The sequence below is a fragment of the Anser cygnoides genome, chromosome 29 (assembly GCF_040182565.1).
Source record: "Anser cygnoides isolate HZ-2024a breed goose chromosome 29, Taihu_goose_T2T_genome, whole genome shotgun sequence".
Classification (NCBI taxonomy): Eukaryota; Metazoa; Chordata; class Aves; order Anseriformes; family Anatidae; genus Anser; species Anser cygnoides.
In genome coordinates, this window is record NC_089901.1 from 3,937,588 (window position 1) to 3,959,915 (window position 22,328).

At 50.4% G+C, this 22,328-nt stretch overlaps 2 protein-coding genes across 2 annotated transcripts; both read right to left on the reverse strand.

Annotated features, from left to right (window-relative positions):
• Positions 1–7,126: 7,126 nt before the first annotated feature.
• On the reverse strand, positions 7,127–8,062 carry LOC136787338 (olfactory receptor 14C36-like). The gene has a single exon (XM_066984511.1). The coding sequence runs from the start codon at positions 8,060–8,062 to the stop codon at positions 7,127–7,129; it is 936 nt and encodes a 311-aa protein (XP_066840612.1).
• Positions 8,063–20,788: 12,726 nt separating this feature from the next.
• Positions 20,789–21,826, reverse strand: LOC136787436 (olfactory receptor 14J1-like). Its single transcript, XM_066984642.1, has one exon. The coding sequence runs from the start codon at positions 21,755–21,757 to the stop codon at positions 20,843–20,845; it is 915 nt and encodes a 304-aa protein (XP_066840743.1). The 5' UTR covers positions 21,758–21,826; the 3' UTR covers positions 20,789–20,842.
• Positions 21,827–22,328: the final 502 nt, after the last annotated feature.

Genomic DNA, 22,328 nt, shown 5'->3' on the forward strand with positions numbered 1-22,328 from the left:
CTGTCTTCTAGGCCAGCTTCAGGCACAGGGCTTCTGGATATGAATGTGATCTCCATTTTGTGTAAGGAGCTGAGAGACCACCAACAGGCACGGGGCTTGGACATTGCCTGCAAGGTCCCTCCTGCCCTAGCACCTCACAGGACTGGCACAGAACTGGCTCCCATGCATCAGAGAGGCTGGGAGTCCAGCAGGTGTGCTATGGGCTTGAAGGATCAAAACCAGATCACTTCTAGCTGGGCAGATTCTGGCCCAAAAAGGGGGAGTTTTGTAGGTATGGTATTATGAGCTTAGTGGTGCCTCAGAAGCTGTAAGTCCAGTAGGAAGCTAATGGCTGTTAAGTGGTCTGTGAGTTAACTTTTTTCTGATGTACCCAACAGGTCACCCCTTGACTCCTGGCTGGGATCTGTGCCTTTAGGCTCACATCTGCTGGTCTCCATGACAGGACAGCAGATGCATCTGCTTTTCACACAGTTTGTGAGATCCTCTCTTCCTAAGTAGCTGGTACCCCCCCCATAGTGGAAGAGGTCTTGGATAGGGGTTGTCATTTCAGAGGTTTCAGCTTTTGCATAATTCATCCTTCAGGGTTGCTTTCAGCTTTCTACACAGAGCAGGCCACTGCCTCCCAAATGCCTGGGGGAACATAAAGCCTGCATGAGGGCCCGGAAAAACTTACCCTGTCTCCATAGGTCCATTCTGGAACCAAAGTTGAAGGTAGGAAGCACACTTTCGTGGTGTTGCAGAGCTGCTGGGCACATTGTGCAGGGTTCTCCTACAGCCTTTGTGTCCTTCTCCATGCTAGCTTAGGAGCTGCTTTTTTCTCAGGAACAGAGTAGCCAACAGAGGTGAGACAGATACTCTGAGATCATGAAAGCCATCAGAAAGCTGCCCCTAAGGAGATGACTGATATGGGGAAGTCAGGAGAAGCCTGTCCAGGAGAGATGTTGATAGGGCAGCAGCAGGAATGTGTCATGGAAAGGGACTGTGAGGTCACTTCTGTCTGTAGCTGACAGGTCACCCTTCACTTCTCCCTGAGATCTGCACTTTTCAGCTGACATCTGCCAGTGGCCCTGGTAGGCCAGCAGAAGGCACCTGGTTGGCATGCTGACTGTGGGATCCCCTCTGCCTACATACCCAGGACGACCCAGACAGAAAGAAAGCTCAAATATGGGTTGCCATGTCCCTTCTGCTTGAGTCCACAACTGGACAGCAGGAGGCACAAGGCTTGGGTGTGTCTAGCCAAGAAGCTGCAAGGCCAGCAGCAGGCCCATGGCCTGGAAGATGCTGGTGAGTATGATCGGACCCTAACTTTGTGTTTCAAGGAACAGCAGGTGAGTATTGATGAGACATTGGTGAAACGATGGAAATGCTGGGATGAGAGGAAGGTGGTGAACAGAGATGGGTGTCTGAAGACTTCAAGGAAATAGGACAAAGTGTGGGACAGCACAGGAAAGCCTGCAGAGGAGAAGGCCGAGGGTGCTGGCAAGAAGGGAAGGCCCCAACAACCCTGATGTTTTTGTCACTTTGGCTAGGGCTTATGAGGAGATAAAATATAGTCATTGCAGTGCAGCCTCTTTGCTTCCTTGCAACCCTGTGCAGAAGTAGGGAGGTGTCATATCACTGTTCTTCTTGTGGCATCACACTGCCCACCACATCCCACAGACCCCCAGGAACATTCCTGATCCAGACATGGGGGTGCAGGATCTCCCCACCCAGTGGCTGAGGTCAGTCCTTGACCGTTCTGCTTCACTAAAACCAACCAAGACTTTTCTTAACACACTGTCTTTGCCTGTCTGTAATCATGGCCTCCAATTATCTGCCCTAACAAGTCCTCGGGGAGGTTTTCTTAGTAACAGCCCTCAGCGGGGCCCATTAATACTCCAAGTCACTTCAAATTTTCCTCCTGACTTTACTTTTTCACATAGTTGCATCATTCTCTTCTCAGTACCCAAGTTTCATTGACTCATCACCAAAATACACCATGAAACTCATTAAAACACAGAAACTCCTAAGGAGCCATATCTCTCCCACCATTTTCTTAAAGTCTTAAAGACTTGTAGAGCTAATTGGAGAACTTTCATGTTGTAGTTAAGGAGAAAGATTTCAAAGAGCATCTAATAAAAATCTTTCCTCATTTTAAAGGCTGAATTTTGTTGCATTTCAGTTTAGAGCAGTATTCTCCTATAGATATTGGTCTAGGGTTTCTCCTTTGGAGACTTGCTTAGGTAGGAAGAGCAGGGCTTTTCCTATTTAGAAACAAACAACAGGAAATCATGCTGCAATTTTCAAAAAAGCAAAGTTCAAGTTCCTTATTTTGTTTCCTCCAGTGATGTTTACCTTCCCAAAAGGATGACTGTACATGATGTATTTTACACTGATAAGTAGGAAATTTTAAATAATTGTGTTAATATTAATACGTATCATACTAATTCAATGATAAATGATGAGTTTCTTGCTAAGGAAACCATCTATCAGACTGCTGATAGATGGGCGAGCTTGAACTCACTGAAACTCAAAGCAGCAACTGGGTCAGTGAGAGCAGTGTGAATGATGAAAGACTAAGGGGAGGGCAAACCAGGAGAACCATGGGAAGTCCATAGGTCCAGACAGGCAGCTGGAAAGGGGACATTCAGCATGTTCTGTGTAATCAAGACAGGTTTTGTGGAATATGAGGGAGCATGCCATGACAGACAAAGTGATGACAATGTCATCGCGGGACCTCTCTCAATTATTTTTCAACAGTCTTGGGAATCTGGAGAGGTCCCAGTAGACTGGAAGCTGGCAAATGTGCCAATTTTCAAGAAGGGCAAGAAAGAAGACCTTAGCAATTACAGGCCTGTCAGTCTCACGTCAGTGCCTGGTAAAATTATGGAGAAGGTGATCCTTGAAGTTATTGAAGCGCACCTGGGGGAAAATACAGTCATTGGTCCCAGCCAACATAGGTTCATGAGGGGTAGGGCCTGCCTAACAAATCTGATTTCCTTTTATGATAAAATCACCCATCTAGTCAATCAAGGGAAACCAGCTGATGTGATCTTTCTGGACTTCAGCAAAACTTTTGACACAGTTTCCCATAGGATCCTACTGGACAAAATGTCCAGCATACAGCTGAACAAAAACATCATACGATGGGTGAGCAATTGGCTGATGGGCAGGGCTCAAAGGGTTGTGGTTAATGGGGCCACATCTGGCTGGTGGATGGTCACTAGTGGGGTCCCTCAAGGCTCCATTTTAGGGCCAGTCCTCTTCAATATTTTTATAAATGATTTGGATGTAGAACTAGAAGGTGCCTTGAGCAAATTTGCTGACGACACCAAACTTGGAGGAGTTATAGACTCGGCTGAGGGTGGAAAGGCCTTGCAGAGAGATCTGGACAGATTGGAGAGCTGGGCAATCACCAACCACATGAAGTTTAACAAAAGCAAGTGCCAGGTCCTGCACCTGGGATGGAGCAACCCTGGCTATACGTACAGACTGGGCGACGAGATGCTGGAGAGCAGCCCCACAGAGAGGGATCTGGGGGTTGTGGTTGACAGCAAGTTGAATATGAGCCAGCAGTGTGCCCTGGCAGCCAAGAGGGCCAACCGTATCCTGGGATGCATCAAGCACGGCATCATAGTCCGTCGAGGGAAGTGATTGTCCCGCTCTACTCTGCGCTGGTGCGGCCTCACCTCGAGTACTGTGTGCAGTTCTGGGCACCACAGTACAAAAAGGATGTAAAACTGTTGGAGAGTGTCCAGAGGAGGGCGACGAAGATGGTGAAGGGCCTAGAGGGGAAGACATATGAGGAGTGGCTGAGGTCACTGGGACTGTTCAGCCTGGAGAAGAGGAGGCTGAGTGGGGACCTCATCGCAGTCTACAACTTCCTCGCGAGGGGGAGTGGAGAGGCAGGTGACCTATTCTCCGTAATCACCAGTGATAGGACCCACGGGAACGGTGTCAAGGTGAGGCAGGGGAAGTTTAGGCTGGACATCAGGAAGAGGTTCTTCACCAAGAGGGTGGTTGCACACTGGAATAGGCTCCCCAGTGAAGTAGTCACTGCACCAGCCTGTCTGAATTTAGGAGGCGATTGGACTGTGCACTTAGTCACATGGTCTAAACTTTTGGGTAGACCTGTGCAGTGCCGGGAGTTGGACTTGATGATCCTTATGGGTCCCTTCCAACTCGGGATATTCTATGATTCTATGATTCTGTGAATGCAAGTAAAGGAGAGCATCAGTATTTCTTCTCTTGCGATTAATATAGATCATGGAAATTAGCATTTCTTAATGATAGAAATTACACTTGATGTGAGACATTTTCTGGAAGGGATTGAATCTTTAGAGCTGATGAGTAGTTGCTTTATTAGTTAAGTACTAAAGAAATTACTGGGAATTCAGACAGAGCTTTGCTGTCTGACCATAAGCAACCAGGAAAAACCTCCTAACGCCCCATTGTGTTTGAGACACTTCCCTGGACTGGCAAATGTCAGAAAAGACCTGCAGGAGACCAGAACCCTTTGGGAAAATCAGGTGGAGCCAGGTGGAGTTCCCAGGCCACCTCCACTGCCAGAGGTGGTCTTTGTCCCAATAACTCCAGCCCAGCCCAACACATGAAACCCCTTCAAAGACAACACCCTAGTTCAGTGGGTTCTTGGGATTCACCTAAATTTGAAAAGGCCACTGGAAAACCCAATATACTCTCCCTTACTCCTAGTTGATGGCTGAACATCCATTTACCATCATGGGTCATCTCTAGCAAACTCAGGCTGAAAAACTCAAGTACAGCATGCTTCAAATGGCTGAGCCAGAACACATCAGCTTGCCCCACTTTGGAAAAGATCCTTGTCCAACTAAGGTTTTGAAAGTGAAAAATGTGAAATGACCTATCAGGTCAATGTGCAGAGTAAGGGAAAGTCACACATATTGTGCTGGAGTAGCAGAAGGCAAAAAGCATTGCATTGTGCCTCAGAATAATCAAGGAGACCTAATCCAGTTCAACTATGAGATAAACGAGAGTAAAGTACGTTGAGTTATGTCCTAACATGAAGAAGGATGTAAATTGTTACTGAAGGAACTCTGTTTTTGTGCCATCACCAATGCAAATACACAAGAACGATACCAAATAAAGGTAACACGTCCCACTCTGGCTCTGTCACCCCACATGGCAGGGGAGAGGGAGCTGACAGCCAAGGAATGCATTTTGCTGTGGAAAGTGGGGCCAAGCAGAGACAAGGAGTCAAGTCAGTGGGGTGAGGGAGGCCAGGAGGGGCAGCCCAAGGGGTGGTGCTGCTTGTGACGACACGTTTGTGCCAGCAGCCTGAGTGGGCGGCAGCTGTGTGCAGGAGAGGGGAGGCCAGGAAGTGCATGCCAAGAGCACTCCTGCCAGCAGAGACAAGGCCGGGGCCGAGGGCAAGGGGAGAGGGCCATGCTGAGCTCCCTGCTCCTGCAGCAGCCACACTGGCCCTCAGCAGATGTGCTGGCCGGCATGCACTGGGAGGTCCTGGCGTGCATCAGAGAGCAGCAAGGAGGGCGCTGGAGAGGGCTGGGGTGAGGTGGGTGTCAGAGCCCCATGCGAGGTCTGGCTAGGGGTCCCCTCTGCTGCAGGCACCGCACGGAGCATGGCAAGAGGAGGGCAGGCAGGGCTCGTGGCCATGGTGCAGAGCCTGGCCCTGGACACTCCATGAGCACCTTACAGGTCCTGGCAGGCTGCGGTGAGGGGACGAACGCCCTGGGCCCCCTTCCTGCTCTGCCCAGGCCAGCAAGGGCCCAGAGCGGCCTCCTCTCGCCTGCCCCTGCAGCTCTGGGCTCCCTTTGCGCAGCCCTGGCTCTGCAGCACCAAGCCCTGCTGGGAGCCCTCCCCTGCATGCTCCCACCGCTCCCTGATGCTGCCGTTGCCCTCTGCCAGGCACTGCCCAGCCCAGCCCAGCCCCTGCTATCCTCTCCCCACCTCCCTGCCCTCTCCCAGCCCAGCCCAGCCCAGCAGCCCAGGCTGGACTGGCCCCAGGGCAGTGCCCATCGCAGGCTGCTGCAGGGCTCTGGGCACGGCCACCACAGCCCCAGCCCCTCGCAAGGCACCGCAGCTGCTGGGACAAAGGCGGCTCTGGGCCTCCCCAGCAGCCTCCGTGCTGGGGCCAGCCACGGCTCAGGAGATGGAGGTATGTGAAGCTGCAGACTGCCCCACCTAGTAGTCAGGGGCAGCCCCATGGGCTACTGGTGCTACTCCTCCATGGGGCAGCTGGGCTCTTGGCCCTGAGCCCCTCCTGCGTGCTGGTGTTAGCGTTCATGAAGACACATAATCCACAAAGTGATTATATTAAGGTGCTTTATTAGGCGCCAGAAGCTAGGGGCATGCCTGCCCAAATCTAACTTCGTCCGATTTGTTCACTCAGTTCTCTTTTATCTCCTAAAATATTACATATGCATTAAGTTTCACAACACATCTATGCATACTCATTTCCTAGCTCCGCCTAGCCCCGCTTTGTATGCTAATTATCTTATCAGTCCTTCTGCGCTTGCGTATTACTCTCTGGTGGTCGTCCGGGTGGTCGTCAGGATGAAGTAAGATGTCTTCACCAGAGATGAACTTTTTAACCTTTCCTTCTCACGCATGCTCTCTGAGCCCTCGGTCTCAGTCCAAACCGCAAGGTTGGTTTGATCCAGTTCCCAGGGTCCAAGAGGCCCCAGTTATCTAGATGTCTTGCAAACTGAGCATTCTTTTAGTCCTCCTTACTCCTCATCATGAATCGGTGCATTCTCCCATGCTATCCTTGCACATATATTTTGTATCTTCCAAGCGCAGCCCCAGAACAGTACATCGCAAATGTAACATATTAAGCAATATTGTATTATTTCATCTTCTACTACTAACACTGGGGCTGCTCCCCCTGCTGCAGAGGAGATGGGAAGAGATAGAACCCGAGACCTGTGAATATCTCATGGCTTCTTTATTGTCTTTTTCTGCACAGAAAGATTGGTTCTTAAAGTACTGCATCTGTATGACTGGATCAAAATAAAAACAGGTAGGAGGATAAGAAGAAACTTCTTTACATAAATATAATTTTATAATAATATGTTTGAAAAAATAATTTCAAAATATTTCCTAACATTTTTTGAGAAACACTGTTACTACTGTTAATACGATTGGCATATTACTGATGTTTAAGAAGCATATATTCAAATAATTTATTTACTGCCTTCTTCAGTTCCTGGTTCCTCATACTATAGATGAGGGGGTTCACTGCTGGGGGTACCACTGAGTACAGAAATGATACCACCAGGTCCAGGGATGGGGAGGAGATAGAGGGTGGCTTCAGGTAGGCAAACAAGCCAGTGCTCACAAAGAGGGAGATCACGGCCAGGTGAGGAAGGCACGTGGAAAAGGCTTTGTGCTGACCCTGCTCAGAGGGCATCCTCAGCACAGCCCTGAAGATCTGCACATACGAGAAAACAATGAAAACAAAACAACCAAAGACTAAAGAAAGACTGAAGACGAGTGCCCCAACTTCCCTGAGGTAGGCATCTGAGCAGGAGAGCTTCAGGATCTGGGGGATTTCACAGAAGAACTGGTCCACAGCATTGCCTTGGCAGAGGGGCAGGGAAAATGTATTGGCTGTGTGCAGGACAGCATTGAGAAAGCCACTGCCCCAGGCAGCTGCTGCCATCTTGGCACAAGCTCTGGTGCCCAGGAGGCTCCCGTAGTGCAGGGGCTTGCAGATGGCAATGTAGCGGTCGTAGGCCATGACGGTGAAAAGGGAGTTCTCTGCTCCAAGGAAGAAGAATAAACAGAAGACCTGCGCTGCACACCCTTGATAAGAGATGGCCCTGGTGTCCCAGAGGGCATTGGCCATGGCTTTGGGTACAATGGTGGAGACAGATCCAAGGTCGAGGAGGGCGAGGTTGAGGAGGAAGAAGTACATGGGGGTGTGGAGGCGGTGGTCGCAGGCTATGGCAGTGAGGATGAGGCCGTTGCCCAGGAGGGCAGCCAGGTAGATGCCCAGGAAGAGCCCGAAGTGCAGGAGCTGCAGCTCCCACGTGTCTGCGAATGCCATCAGGAGGAACTCGCTCACAGAGCTGATGTTGGGCATGGGGTCCTTCCCAGGGAGGAAACAACATTAATAAATTCAACACTACCTGAGAAAAACTTGTTCCATTTCTCATATAACCTCCCTGAAAACACTTTTTCTCTTTCAGGAAGATATTTAGCAGGTCCCTTTCATGTGCTCCAATTGATGCTGCCTGAGGGTGTCCCTGGGAGCAGGGGACTCTGCTCTGGGCAATGAAGAAATAAGTCCTGCCCCACAGTCAGAGGTAAAGAGGAACAAGGGGTAATCTCAGGTTCCATCATCTGATAATAATGAACTTCTCCATATTATTACTCCCAATTCACACAACTGCAAGGCAGGGCTGCCAGGATTTATTTTTGTGTTTTATGTCTAGCTGCCCACCCCACTCCTGAGGACTTTTTCTAAGGCATATATCCTGGGCATTTCAAGTGAACCCTTGTGGATCCTCAGACACAAGGGGATGGAGCCTTCAGTGCCAAGCGTCCTTGGAGAGGAGAGCCATGGCTGGTTTCATTTGACCTTTGCTGGCAACGTTTTGAACTGCAGGACAACTGCAGTTAGAGGTTCACAGAGGCATAGAATCATAGAATGTCCTGACATAGAAAGGACACAGAAGAATCATAAAATCCCACCCCTGAATCTGTACATGAACACCCTGAAGTTGGTCCATATGTCTGAGAGGGTTCCCGAAATATTTATTGAATTCTGGCAGCCTAAGTGCTGCGACCCCTTCCCCATGGTGCCTGTTCCAGTGCCTACAGAACCTGGACACTGCTGGGAGCAAAGGAATCCAGGCTCAAAGTGCACATCTCCAGACACCTCACCCTATCCCCGTACCCCCCTTCCCCCAAGCACACTGAGGGCTCACTCCATGGGCATGTGAAACCCCCATCCCCAGCCAGCCTGGAAACAAGAACAGCAGCAGCACGGCCAGGTGGAGAAACCAGGAGGAATGCCAGCGTGCTGCTGCCAGGGGAGGTAAGGCCAGGGAGGGACAGACGGACACTCAGCAGACCATCCTGTGCTGCAGCTCTGCCTGCAGAGGAGGCAGCTTCTGCTGGGGACAGCGGGGGCTTGAGGGCAGAAGCTCTGCTGGTGGGAGAGGAGAGCAGGGGGTGTCCCAGGGAAGGTGCCTGCCCTGCAGGGGATGGCAGGGAGGTGCCTGAGCCCTCCCTTGCACAGCATTTCTGGCAGCAGCTCCCTCTCACTGCCTGCCCATGTCCCTGCTGGGAGCTGGTTCTGTGTCCCCACGTCTCTTCCCTGTCCACGCTCACAGACCCCATCCCACAAGCTGTGTGCTCAGGTCTGCCCTGCAGATGACTCCTGAGTACAGGGCCCTGTTCATGGGCATCACAGGGGTTGCAGCTCCTAAAGGTCAGCTCCAGTAAGTCCTGAGGATGGTGTTGCAGTCTTCAAGCTGAGGTGGCTGAAGGGACTTTATCAAGTTAGTTCCTGACATATTGATCTTTCTGTGAAGTCAGTACTCTAGGAATCTCAATCTCCTGTACAATCCTGAAAATCCATTGCCATGAAACCTGCCTCCTATCCACTTCAGGAATCTGAAAGTACAGAAACGAAAAAAACCTTCCCCTTCAGATAAACCAAGCCTATTGAAATGCCCCCTCATAAATGCCATTCTCTAAAGCATATTCTAGTCCACATTACAGGTAGAGTGAGACCCATCCTGACAGATGCTATCAGCCATTGGATGTGCCAGCCGTAGAAGACCCCTTTGGCAACCCCACCTGCATTGCCCTGCTGCCAGAGACTCACAGTGTCAAGAGTCTGCAGATCTCTCCTGCCACACGCTGCCCTCTGTTGCTGCGCTCCTCACTGCCTCCAAGCCCTCTCTCCTTCTCTCCTCTCCCTGTGCCACCTGTGGTCAGAGCCCCCAGCCCTGCTGTGCTGTGCAGAGGAGCTGCTCCTGGGCAGAGCTGTCTCTCTGCAGTACTGCCCACTTGCCAGGTGCTTCCCTTGGGCCCAGGAGCCCGGCCCAGCTCAGCAGCACAGCACCCAACCATGGCATCACTTGCTTTATGCCATTGGGCTCCCTCGAGGTGTCCCCAAGGCCTCAGGGCTGACAGCTCCTGAAGGCAGCAGGTTCTCTGCTGGGGTGTGGTGTTTGAAGCAGACTGAAGTCATCACCGACAGCTTCTCTCTGTAGATGTCAGAGATTGATTTTAGAAGTGTGATTTGTGCTATTGGACTGCGGTTGTCTAACATGAGTACAAATGATTCCTTCTCTTAACCCCTATTACGTTCCACCTGAGTTGCAGGACACCTCGGCCATGACAGGCAGGGATCATTTCATCTCTCTGAACACCCTTCACCATTTCATTTAGGAACTGAGAAGAAACATCTTTCTGATTCGTGTCCCAGAAAGAGAGAGGGGACCAGAATGCTCTAAAAGGGTTTTCGTGAAGAAAGGGGAATGGGCCAATAAGGCATCATTGGCTGAGTTTCCACTACTGTGAATATGGAAGGTCCTCAACCCTTAGACACATCTCTTCCTCCTCTCTTGCATGACCAGCACGGTGACTGGGATGTGGAACACCCTCATCATTGTGCTGGTTGCTGAGAACCAGCACCTGCAGATGCCCCTGGCCTTCTTCCTGGGGAACTCATCCTCCTTACAGACCTTGTACAGCTCCACTACTCTTCACCAGTTTCTGTACAGCTTCCTGGCTGGGGACAGCACTCCCTTTTGCTACAGAGATGGTAGCACTGTCGACTGCACCTTCTGCAAGAACTGAGTGCCTCCTCCAGGGGCCCATGTCCTACGGTCAGTCCAGGGCTGTATGCCATCCCTTTTCTCTGCAAGGCTTGAGAAGTGGAAGGTCGGTCTGACTCCAGAAGGCATCTGTACCTTAACCCAAGGGATTTCTCTCATGCACAGAAACCATTTCTTTCTCCTCCCAGCTATAGTGCTGTGACCCCAGTGTCGTGGACCCTTTCTGTAATTTTGCCCCATTGCTGGAGCTCTCCCGCAGTGATGCCGTGACACTCATGACCTTTACTTTCATGACCTGCTTTCTAGATCCAGTCTTCCCCTTCCTGCTCAGTTGGGCATCCCATGTGTGCTTTAGATCTGCCACCTTGGAGTCTCCTGCAGGCAGAAGGCCTTATCCACCTGGTCCTCTTCCCTCACTTGTGCCACTGTTTTCTACGACACAATCATCATTGTGTGTATGTGAAGCCCCTAACAGCCCTCCTGAGAGAGTTTAACCAGGCTCATTTTCAAATAATCATAGAATGGTTTGGCTTGGAAGGAACCTTAGAGATTACCTAATTCCAACCCCCCCTGCCATCGGCACGACAGCTTCCACTAGACCAGATTGCCCAAAGCTCCGTAAAACCTGGTCTTGAACACTTCTAGGGATGGGGCACTTCCACGGCTTCTCTGGCAACCTTCTTCTAGTGCCTTACCACTCTCATAGTGAAGAATTTCTTCCTTGTATTGAATCTAAATCTACCCTTTTTTAGTTTAAAACTGTTACATCTTGTCCTATTACTACACTACTGGACAAAGAGTCCCTCCCCACCTTTCCTGTTGGCCTCCTTTCAGTATTGAATGGTGGTGTAATGACCCCTTGGAGCCTTCTCTTCTCCAGGCTGAACAACCCGAACTCCCTCAGCATGGATTCATAGGAGAGGTGCTCCAGCCCTTTGATCATCTTGGTGGCCCTCCTCTGGACCTGCTCTAACAGGTCCATGTCTTCTTATGCAGGGTGATCTAAATGCAGGGCTCCAGATGGAGTCTCTTGAGAACAGAGTAGAGTGGGAGAATCACCTCCCTCACCCTACTGGCCATGCTTTTGGTGCAGCTCAGGATATGGTTGGCTTTCTGGGCTGCAAGGGGACATTGCCAGCTCATGTTCTGATCAAACATCACCCCCAGGTCCTTCTCCTCAGGGCTGCTCTCAATCCATTCTCCACCCAGCCTGTATTTGTGCTTAGGATTGGCTTGAACCAGATACAGGACCTTGCACTTGGCCTTGTTGAACCTCATGAGGTTCATGTGGGCCCACTTCTCTGGGCTGTCCAGGTCCCTCTGCATGGCATTCCTTCCCTCCAGTGTGTGAACCTTACCACACAGCTTGGCATCATTGGCAAACTTGCTGAGGGTGCACTAGATCCAACTGTCCATGTCACTGGCAAAGATGCTGAACAGCATCTGTCCCAGAACTGACCCCTGAGGAACACCACTTGTCACTGGGCTCTGCCTCGATATGAGGCTGTTGACTGCAACTCTTGGAGTGTGACCATCCAGCCAATTCCTTATCCACCAAGAGGTGCATCCATCAAATCCATGCCTTTCCAAATCAGAGACCAGGACATTACGGGGCACAGTGTCAAATGTTTCGCACAAGTCCAAGTAGATGACATCAGTTGTTCTTCCCCTATCCATCAATGCTGTAACCCCATTGTATAAGGCCACGAGATCTCTCAGGCACCATCTGCCCTGAGTGAAGCCATGTAGGCCATCACCAATCACCACCTTATTTTCCATGTGCCTTAGCAGAGTTTCCAGGAGGATCTCCATGATCTCACCTGGCACAAAGGGAAGACTGACTGGCCTGTAGTTCCCCTTTGTTTTCCCTTTTCCCTTTTCTTCTTTTTTTCCCTTTTTAAGAATGGGGGTTATGTTTCCCCTCTTCCAGGCAGCAGGAACTTCACTAGACTGCCATGACTTCTCAAATATGATGGATAGTGGCTTAGCAACTATACCCCCCAGTTCCCTCAGGACCCATAGATGTATTTCATCAGGTCCCACTTGTTCACCTTCAGGTTCCTTAGCTGGTCTTGTGCCTGATCTTCTCCTAATGTGGGCAGTTCTTCATTTTGCCTGTCCCTGCCTTTGTCTTCTGGGGCTTGGGCTATGTGGCTAGAATTCTTGCCAGTGAAGACTGAACCACAAAAGTCATTGAGTACATCAGTCTTCTCCATATCCTGGGTAATCAGGTCTCACGTTTCCTTCCAGAGAGGGTCCACAGTTTCCTTAGTCTTCCTTTTATCATAGATTTACCTATAGAAGCCTTTCTTGTTGCCCCTGATGTCCCTGGCCAAATTTAATTCTAACAGGGCTTTGACTTTCCTAAGCTAATCCCTGGCTGCTCAATGTTTCTGTGTTCCTCCTAGGCTTGTCCCTCCTCCTTGCTTCCACTCTCTGTACACCTCCTTTTTCTGCTTGAGTTTGTCCAGGAGCTCCTTGTTCATCCGTGCAGGCCTCCTGACATTTTTCCCGAATTCCTCTTTGTTGGGATGCATCGATCCTGAGTTTGGAGGAGGTGATCCTTGAATATTAAGCAGCTTTCTTGGGCTCCTCTTCTCTCTGGGGCTTTGCCCCATGGTACTCTACCAAACAGATCACTGAAGGAGCCAAAGTCTGCTCTCCCAAAGTCTAGGACAGAGAGCTTGCTGTGCTCCCTCCTTGCTGTCCTCAGGATCCCAAAATGCACCATCTCACAGTCATCACAGCCAAGGCTGCCCTTGAGTTTCATATTCCCCATCAGCCCCTCCTTGTGGGTGAGGAGGTCAAGCACAGAACCTTGTAGTGGGTTTACATAGCAAGGTTTTGATAGCGTGGGGCCATAGGAGTGGCTTCTGTGAGAAGAATCCAGAACTACCCCATGTTAGACAAGGGCCCTGCCACTGGCCAGAGCTGAGCTAATAAGTGACATTGTTTGCACCTCTGTGAGAGCATAGTTAAGAAAGGAAAAACAAAACAAAACAAAACAAAACTTCTGGGGAACAGCAGCTGGGAGAAAGAAGAGTGAGAAAGAGCCTTGCAGACACCAAGGTCAGTGAAGAAGAAGGGAGAAGAGATGCTCCAGGCACTTGAGCAGAAGTCTCCTGTGGCCTGTGGTGAGGTCCTGAGGCCTATGGTGAAGCAAGCTGTCCCCCTGCAGCCTATGGAGTACCACGGTGGAGCAGGGTTCCACACTGCAGCCCATGGAGGAGACCACAATGGAGCAGGTGGACCTGCACTGAAGAAGGCTGAGGCCTGTGGAGGACCCCTGCTGGAGCAGATTCCAGGCCGGACCTGTAGCCTGTGGAGAGGAGCCCATGCAGGAGCAGGTGACCCGGCAGGAGCTGCTGCCCGTGGGGGACCCAGGTTGGAGCAGTTTGCTCCTGATGGATGGACCCTGTGGTACGGACCCATATCTGAAGCAGTTCTTGAAGAGCTGCTGCCTGTGGGAAGCCCACACAAGATGAGTTTGGGAAGGACGGCTTCCTGTGGGAGGGACCCCACATGGACCAGGGGAAGACAGTGACCGAGAAGGAGCGGCGGAGACAAAGTGCTATAGACAGACCGCAGCCCCCAGTCTCCCATTCCCCTGCGCTGTTTAGGGGGAGGAGGGTGGACAGGGGGAAGGCGTTTTTGGTTTCTTTCGTTTGTTTCTCACTTTTCTAGCTTGTTTGTAATAGGCAGTAAATCTTACTGTCTCCCTACCCTGAGTCTGTTTTGCCCATTACGATAATTGTTGAGTGATCTCCCCATCCTTATCTCAAGCCTTGAGCCCTTTGTGTCGTATTTTCTCCTCATTTGAGAAGGGGGAGTGAGAGAGCAGCCGTGGAGGAACTTGGTTGCCCACCTGAGTAAAAACACCACACCACTGCACTTCCTTGAATCCTTGTCTTTGCTGGACCCACCTTCCACACCCAAATGCATCCCTTGGCTGTCAGCTCCCTCTCCCCTGCCCCATGGGATGAGAGAGCCAGGGTGGGACATTACATTTAGGTGTTACAGTGCTTGTGTAAAGCACATTTGTGATGCCATAAAAAGAGAATTCCTTCACCAGTGATCAACATCCTTCTTCATTTTAGACCACAACTTAACATCCTTCACTCAGCTTAGAGTACTTATTTTATCTCACGAATGAACTAGATTAGGTCTCCTTGATCAGTCTGAGGCACAATGCAGTGCTTTTTGCCTTCTGCCACTGCAGCACAATACCTATGAATTTCCATTACTCTGTGTATTGACCTGACAGGTCATTTCACATTTTTCACTTTCATACCCATAGATGGAATGGGATGGTTTCCCAAAGTGGGGCAAGCTGATGTGTTCTGCCTCAGCCATTTGAAATGTCCTGTTCTTGAGTCTTTCAGCTAGAATTTGCCACAGATGACTAAAGCAGTTTAATGGATGTTCAGGAGTCTACTAGGAATAAGGAAGAGTATCATGTGTTCCCAGTGGCCATTTCAACTTCAGGTCAGTCCCAAGAACCCGCTGAAGAAGGGGTTTGTCTTTGAATGGGTTTCAGTGTGCTGGGCTGGGCTGAAGTTACAGGGATGAAGACCACTGCTGACAGTGAATGTGCCCTGGGAACTGCACCTGGCTCCATCTGAATCCCCCAAAGGGCTCAGATCTCCTGAAGGTTCATTCTGACAGCTGCCAGTCTAGGGAATTACTTTAGATGCACTGGGGCCTCTGGAGGTGGCACTGGTTGCTTATGGTCTGACAGCAAAGCTCTGCCTGAATACCCAGTAATTTCCACAGTACTTAACAAAGAAAGCATTTACTCGTCATCTCAGATGACTCAATCCCTCTGTAAAATGTCAGAGAGTGTAATTTCTATCATGAAGAAATGTGAATTTTCAGGATCTATGGTCATTGTAGGAGAAGAAATTCTGATGTTCACCTGTACTTGCTTTATCATTGCTTTGTCTATCATGGTGCGCTCCCTCATCTTCCAGGTACAAAACCTGTCTTCATTAATCTACCATGCTGAATGTCCCCTTTCCAGCTGCCTGTCTGGACCTATGGACTTTCCATGGTTCTCCTGGCTTGCCCTCCCCTTACTCCTGAATCACTCAGACCGCCCTCACCAACCCAGTTGCTGCTTTGAGCTTCAGGGAGTTGAAGCTTGTCCATCTATCTGCAGTTTGTCTAATTGTGTCCTTAGAAAGCTCATCATCATTTATCATTGAATTAATATCATAAGGATTAATTCTAATCCTAATACTTATACTTTCCGGTCTATCAGACTTCTTGTACAGTCATCCTTTTGGGAAGGTAAACCTCACAGGAGGCATACAAGATGAGGAGCTTGCTTTGCTTTTGGAAAATTGCAGCATGTTTTCCTGTTGTTTGTTTTGAAATAAGAAACCCTTCTGCACCTGTGTGCATCCAGGTCTCTAAGGAAAGCAGGTGAGAGCTGGTGACAAGGAGCTGTAACATTCAGATGCAGACTTCTGTGCCAAAGTCTGGTGTAAGGAAAAGTGATACAAGCGCCAATGAGAGAAATGGCAGGGCTGGGGTGGTGAGGAGCAAGGTTGGTTGTCCATGCAGTGTCAGACCTCAAGAGTCTGCTTTTCCTCCCTATGCAGGTCTCCAAAGGAGAGACCCTGGATCAATATCAATAGGCGAGTAATGCTCCAAACCAAAATTCAACTAAATGCATCCTTTAAGATGAGAAAAGATTTTTATTAGGTGCTTTTTGAAATCTTCATCCTTAACTACAGTATGAAAGCTCTCCAATTAGCTGTACAAGTCTTGAAGACTTGAAGAAAACTATGGGAGAGATATGGCTGCTTAGGACTATCTACATTTTAATGAGTTCCATGGAGTATTTTGATGCTCAGTCTATGAAGCCCAGGTACTGAGAGGACAATGATGTAACTGCTTGAAAAGGTAAAGTCAGAAGGAAAAGTTGAAGTGACTTGGAGTATTAATGGCCCCACTGAGGGCTGTTATTAACAAACCCTCCCCAGGGCCTTGTTAGGGCAGATAATTGGACGCCATGGTTACAGACAGGCAAAGGCACTGTGCTGAGAATTGTCTTGGTTTCTTTTGGTGAAGCAGAAGGGTCAAGGACTGACCCCAGCCACTGGGAGGGGAGATCCTGCACCCCCATGTCTGGCTCGGGGCTCTTCCTGGGGTCTGTGGGGTGTGGTGGGCAGTGTGATGCCATGAGAAGAACAATGGTATGACACCTGCCAGCCTCTGCACATCGCTGCAAGGAAGCAATGAGGCCCCATTGCAATGAGTATATCTTGTCTCCTCATAAGCTCTAGCCAAGGGGACAAAAACATCAGGGCTGTTGGGGCCTTCCATTCTTACCAGCACCCTTGGCCTTCTCCTCTGCAGGCTTTCCTATGCTGTCCCACACTTTCCCCTATTTCCTTGAAGTCTTCAGACACCCATCTCTGTTCACCACCTTGCTCTTATCCCTGTGTTTCCAACATTTCACTGATGTCTCATCAACCCTCACCAGCTGTTCCTTGAAACACAAAGCCAGGGCTTGATGACAGACACCCTTTGGGTGACCTCTGGCACCACAGCACTGACCTTTGAGGGACATTTCTTCCTCCTCGTGGCCAATGCAAACCTTCCAAGGTACACTTTGTGGCAGTTTTTTCTCTCCTGCTCTTTCCCAATACCAAAGAAAGCTCCATCAGGGTGGAAACCAATCCCAAAGTAGGCATCCCAACACATCAGCCTTCTTGCAGCCTGTCAGCCAACCAGACGGAAGTCACCTCACCAGCATCTTCCAAGCCATGGGACTGCTGCTGGCCTTGCAGCTTCTTGGCTAGACACACCCAAGCCTTGTGACTCCTGCAGTCCAGTCATGTACTCAAGCAGAAGGGACAGGACAACACATGTTGGGGCCTTCTTTCTATTTGGGTCCTCTTGGGTATGTAGGCAGAGGGGATCCCACAATCAGCATGCCAACCAGGTGCGTGCTGCTGGCCTACCAGGGCCGCTGGCAGATGTCAGCCAAAAAGTATAGATCTCAGGGAGAAGTCAAGGGTGACCTGTCAGCTACTTCAGACAGAAGTGACCTCACAGTCCCTTTCTGTGACACCTTCCTGCTGCTGCCCTATCAACTGCAGAGACAGAGTTGACTTCACTGTCACTGCCACAGTCACATTCCTCCTGCTGGCGCAGGAGATCCTGAGGCAGAGCTGAGCTCATCAGAGCATTCCCAGCTTTCTCCTCCTTGTTGCTCACAAGCTGATCAGATCCATGGCCCCTCACATTTATCTTTGAATGGCATGTGACTGCGCAGCAACCTCATTGTTCCTGCCTTGCCCCAAGGGAACAAGAACCTAAAGTTAAGGTTTAGGAAAAGGGTTAAAGGTGAGAATGTTAATGCACAGGAGGACAGGGTTTGGATGTTAGTTTTTCATGTATGGCATTAGGGACTACGGCGAACCTTTCTGTGTGAGAGATTGAGCAAATGTTTAGTGGAAGGTTTGGTGTTCTGCTTGGTGTGTTGGGTCTGTGATTAGGGTATGTACAAGCTCTTTGGTTTAGCATTTTGTTTAGGTCTGCAAGAAGACTAAGGTTAAATAGAGCATTTTAATGCTAGTGTTAAGGGCAGGGATCAGGGTGAGCAAGAGAGTAAAGGTAATGGTGAAGGTTTATGGACTAAATTTAGCTTGATGGGATTGTGGTTAAAAATTGGAGCAGTGGATTCCTGTCAGAGTGTGGAGTGGCATTTAGATTTAGGTATTAATGTTGCAGGTTAAAACATGGTAAGTGCCTCACATGTCTGCTTTAAGTCTGCTTTACGGTGGGATCAACATTACCTGAACATTCTTACCTCTACAAAATCATTAGCTTCTGCTGTCCAAGCTCCTCTTCCATCCGCCAGATCTCACATCTCTCCTGGCCAGTCTTCTCCTGACTTCCCCATGTCAGTCATCTCCTTAGGGGCAGCTTTCTGATGGCTTTCATGAACTCAGAGTATCTGTCTCACCTCTGTTGGCTACTCTGTTCCTGAGAAAGAAGCAGCTCCTAAGCCAGCATGGAGCACCGTGCACAATGTGCCCAGCAGCTCTGCAACACCATGAAAGTGTGCTTCCTACCTACAAGTTTTGGTTTCAGAATGGACCTATGGACACAGGGTGAGTTTTTCCAGGCCCTCATACAGGCTTTATGTTCCCCCAGGCATTTGGGAGGCAGTGGCCTGCTCTGTGTAGAAAACTAAAAGCAGTCCTGAAGGATGAATTAAGCAAAAGTTGACACCTCTGACATGACAACCTCTATTCAAGACCTCTTCCACTATGGGGCTTACCAGGTATGTAGGAAGAGAGGATCTCACAAACTGTGTGAAAAGCAGATGCATCTGCTGGCCTATCATGGAGAACAGCAGATGTGAACCTAAAGGCACAGATCCCAGCCAGAAGTCAAGGGATGACCTGTCATCTCCTTCAGAAAAAGTCAACTCACAGGCCACTTAACAGCCATTAGCTTCCTACTGGACTTACAGCTTCTGAGGCACCACTGCCCTCCTAATACCATACCTACAAAACACCCCCTTTTTGGGCCAGAATCTGCCCAGGTAGAAGGGATCTGGTTGTGAACCTTCAAGCCCATGGCACTGCCGCTGGACTCCTAGACTCTCTGATTCATGGGAGCCAGTTCTGTGCCAGTCCTGTGAGGTGCTAGGGCAGGAGGGACCTTGCAGGCAATGTCCAAGCCCTGTGCCTGTTGACGGTCTCAGCTCCTTGTGCACAGTGAAGATCATGCTCACGTCCAGAAGCCATGTGCTGAAGCTGGCCTAGAAGACACTCAGGGAAAGCGCCCTCCCAGCCCCAGCTCCAGCCCCAGACCCAGCTGGCGGTGCTTGCTCTGCAGAGCGAGGGGGCTGTGCTGCCCAGGGCACGGGGGCACTCTGCAGGGCCGTGCTGGGCAGGCAGGGAGGCAGACCCAGCTCATAGGGTCACTGCCATTGCCCCAGGGCTGCAGCGAATCACTCACCAGACTCCTTTGCTGGGGCTGCTGCATGCCCTGGGGGTGCAGAGTTCTCCTCTGCCTGCTCACACCAGATTGAGCACTTGAGCTCTGGTCAGTCCACCTGGGACAGGCTCATGCTCTGCAGGCTCCATTCACAGCTGTCTTCGGGGCTCAAGCTGCCCCTGTAAACCTACTTGGCTCTCCCGGCAGCTCCTGCTTCCCTCTGCAAAAAAACATTAACCCGCCATCAGCCCCATCTTGTGCTATAGAGGCCCAGGCACTGAGGGCTTTGGAACTGGGGTCAGTTCACCATCTGCATGGGCACTGGCCACCAACAAGGAACCTCTGAAGCAGACCCAAATCCCTAAACGTCTGTGCTGGGACTGCTGTCACCACACCGAGCCCATCTGGAAAGAAGGAAAGCATCATGCCCCTTTGGAGCCTCTTCCTGGGGTTTCTTCTTGACAGCCCCTGTACAGGAAGGCCTCAGCCTTCAGGCAGTGCCAGAGGAGATCCCCCCTTAGGAGGGAAGTGCTGCAATGGAGGGCAGCTGTGCCACTGCTGTGCCCACTACCTGTCCCTGCCTGCAGTCCCAGCACAGCCCCACAGCAGCACTGGCACCAAGCTACAGGAGCAGCCGGGCCTGACCCCACCAGCAGGGCTCAGCAGGAGAAGGTGGCAGTGGTAAGAGAGCAGCTCTGCATGCACCAAGCGCTGGTGCTCCCTGGCTGTGCTGCTGGGATGGGACTCTTTTCTTCTGTACCCCTGCACACGGGCACTGCCCCTGCAGAGCCAGACCAGGTCTCATAGGAAGGATGCCAGACAAGGGACGCAGTGCAGGCTCCTTTGTGTTGTTAAAGTTCACAGAGACCATGGTTCCACATGCACAGAGACTCAGTACATACACTAAACCCACATACAGAATTGTAAGTGGGACAAAAATGACATTTTATTGGGCAACATAACCTGAAAAAAAAAAAGTACTAGTATTAAAAATACACACTCACACACACATACAACAACGAAAAAGAGAATATAGGCTGTTCCTGTAATAAGTGATATTCTGAGTAATCTGCAGAAACAGACTGTGAAATGATTGCTTCTGAAACAAATCAAGTCATCAGTTTCCACATGGCATTCTTGAGGTCCTTGTTCCTCATGCTGTAGACAAAGGGGTTCACTGCTGGAGGCACCACAGAGAATAGAACGCCCACCAACAGGTCCAGGGATGGGGAGGAGATGGAGGGAGGCTTCAGGTAGGCAAACATGCCAGTGCTGACAGTTAGGGAGATCACAACCAGATGAGGGAGGCACGTGGAAAAGGCTTTGTGACGGCCCTCCTCAGGAGGAATCCTCAGCACAGCCCTGAAGATCTGCACATAGGACACCACAATGAAAACAAAAGAAACAAAGATTAAAGAAAGAGTAAACAAGAGTACAGCAACTTCCCTGAGGTAGGCATCTGAGCAGGAGAGCTTGAGGATCTGGGGGATTTCACAGAAGAACTGGTCCACAGCATTGCCTTGGCAGAGGGACAGGGAAAATGTATTAGCAGTGTGCAGGAGAGCATTGAGAAAGCCACTGCCCCAGGCAGCTGCTGCCATCTTGGCACAAGCTCTGGTGCCTAGGAGGCTCCCGTAGTGCAGGGGCTTGCAGATGGCAATGTAGCGGTCATAGGCCATGACGGTGAGAAAACAATACTCTGCTCCAAACAAGAAGACAAAAAAGAAGACCTGTGCAGCACATCCTTGATAAGAGATGGCCCTGGTGTCCCAGAGGGCATTGGCCATGGCTTTGGGCAGAGTGGTAGAGATGGATCCCATGTCGAGGAGGGCGAGGTTGAGGAGGAAGAAGTACATGGGGGTGTGGAGGCGGTGGTCGCAGGCTACGGCGGTGAGGATGAGGCCGTTGCCCAGGAGGGCAGCCAGGTAGATGCCCAGGAAGAGCCCGAAGTGCAGGAGCTGCAGCTCCCGTGTGTCTGCAAATGCCAGCAGGAGGAACTCGCTCACAGAGCTGCTGTTGGACATTTGCTGATATTGGACAAGGTTCTCTGCTGATGAGAAGACAGAACAAAGTCAGAACAGACTTCTCAGAGGTAAACCTATTGCAAGCCTTAGAGCACCCTCCAGCCCGAGGCTTTCTCTTTGCAGGAGAACCTTTCTGCATCTCTCCTGCTTGAGCTGTGGCTGGTGCTGGCTGAGAGAGGCACTGGGAGCAGAGGCTGGTGTGGGCTCCAGAGGAGTCCTTCCTGCTGTGCAGCAGGAGAGAAGCAGGAACATGGAGAAAACTCAAGTTCAGCCCACTTGTCAGATCAATGAGCCATGCAGTCTTTCTGCAAACAACTCATCTGACCACAGTGTAGAGCAAGAGAGATTTTATTTGTTTTATTTTCTTATAATTACCCCTGTAATGATTAGGATACTGATCATACTCATGTGTTACCCTGAGAAGAAACTGGAGACAGCTGGGAGCAGAGAAGCCCCAGTTCAAGTGCAGCTGGACAGAATCCTCACCTTGTCCCTGGAGGCCTAAGCAGGATCTCAGCTGTTCCCCCCTAGCCAGGGCTGCAGAGGCCTCACTCCAGCTGCCCACAGACAG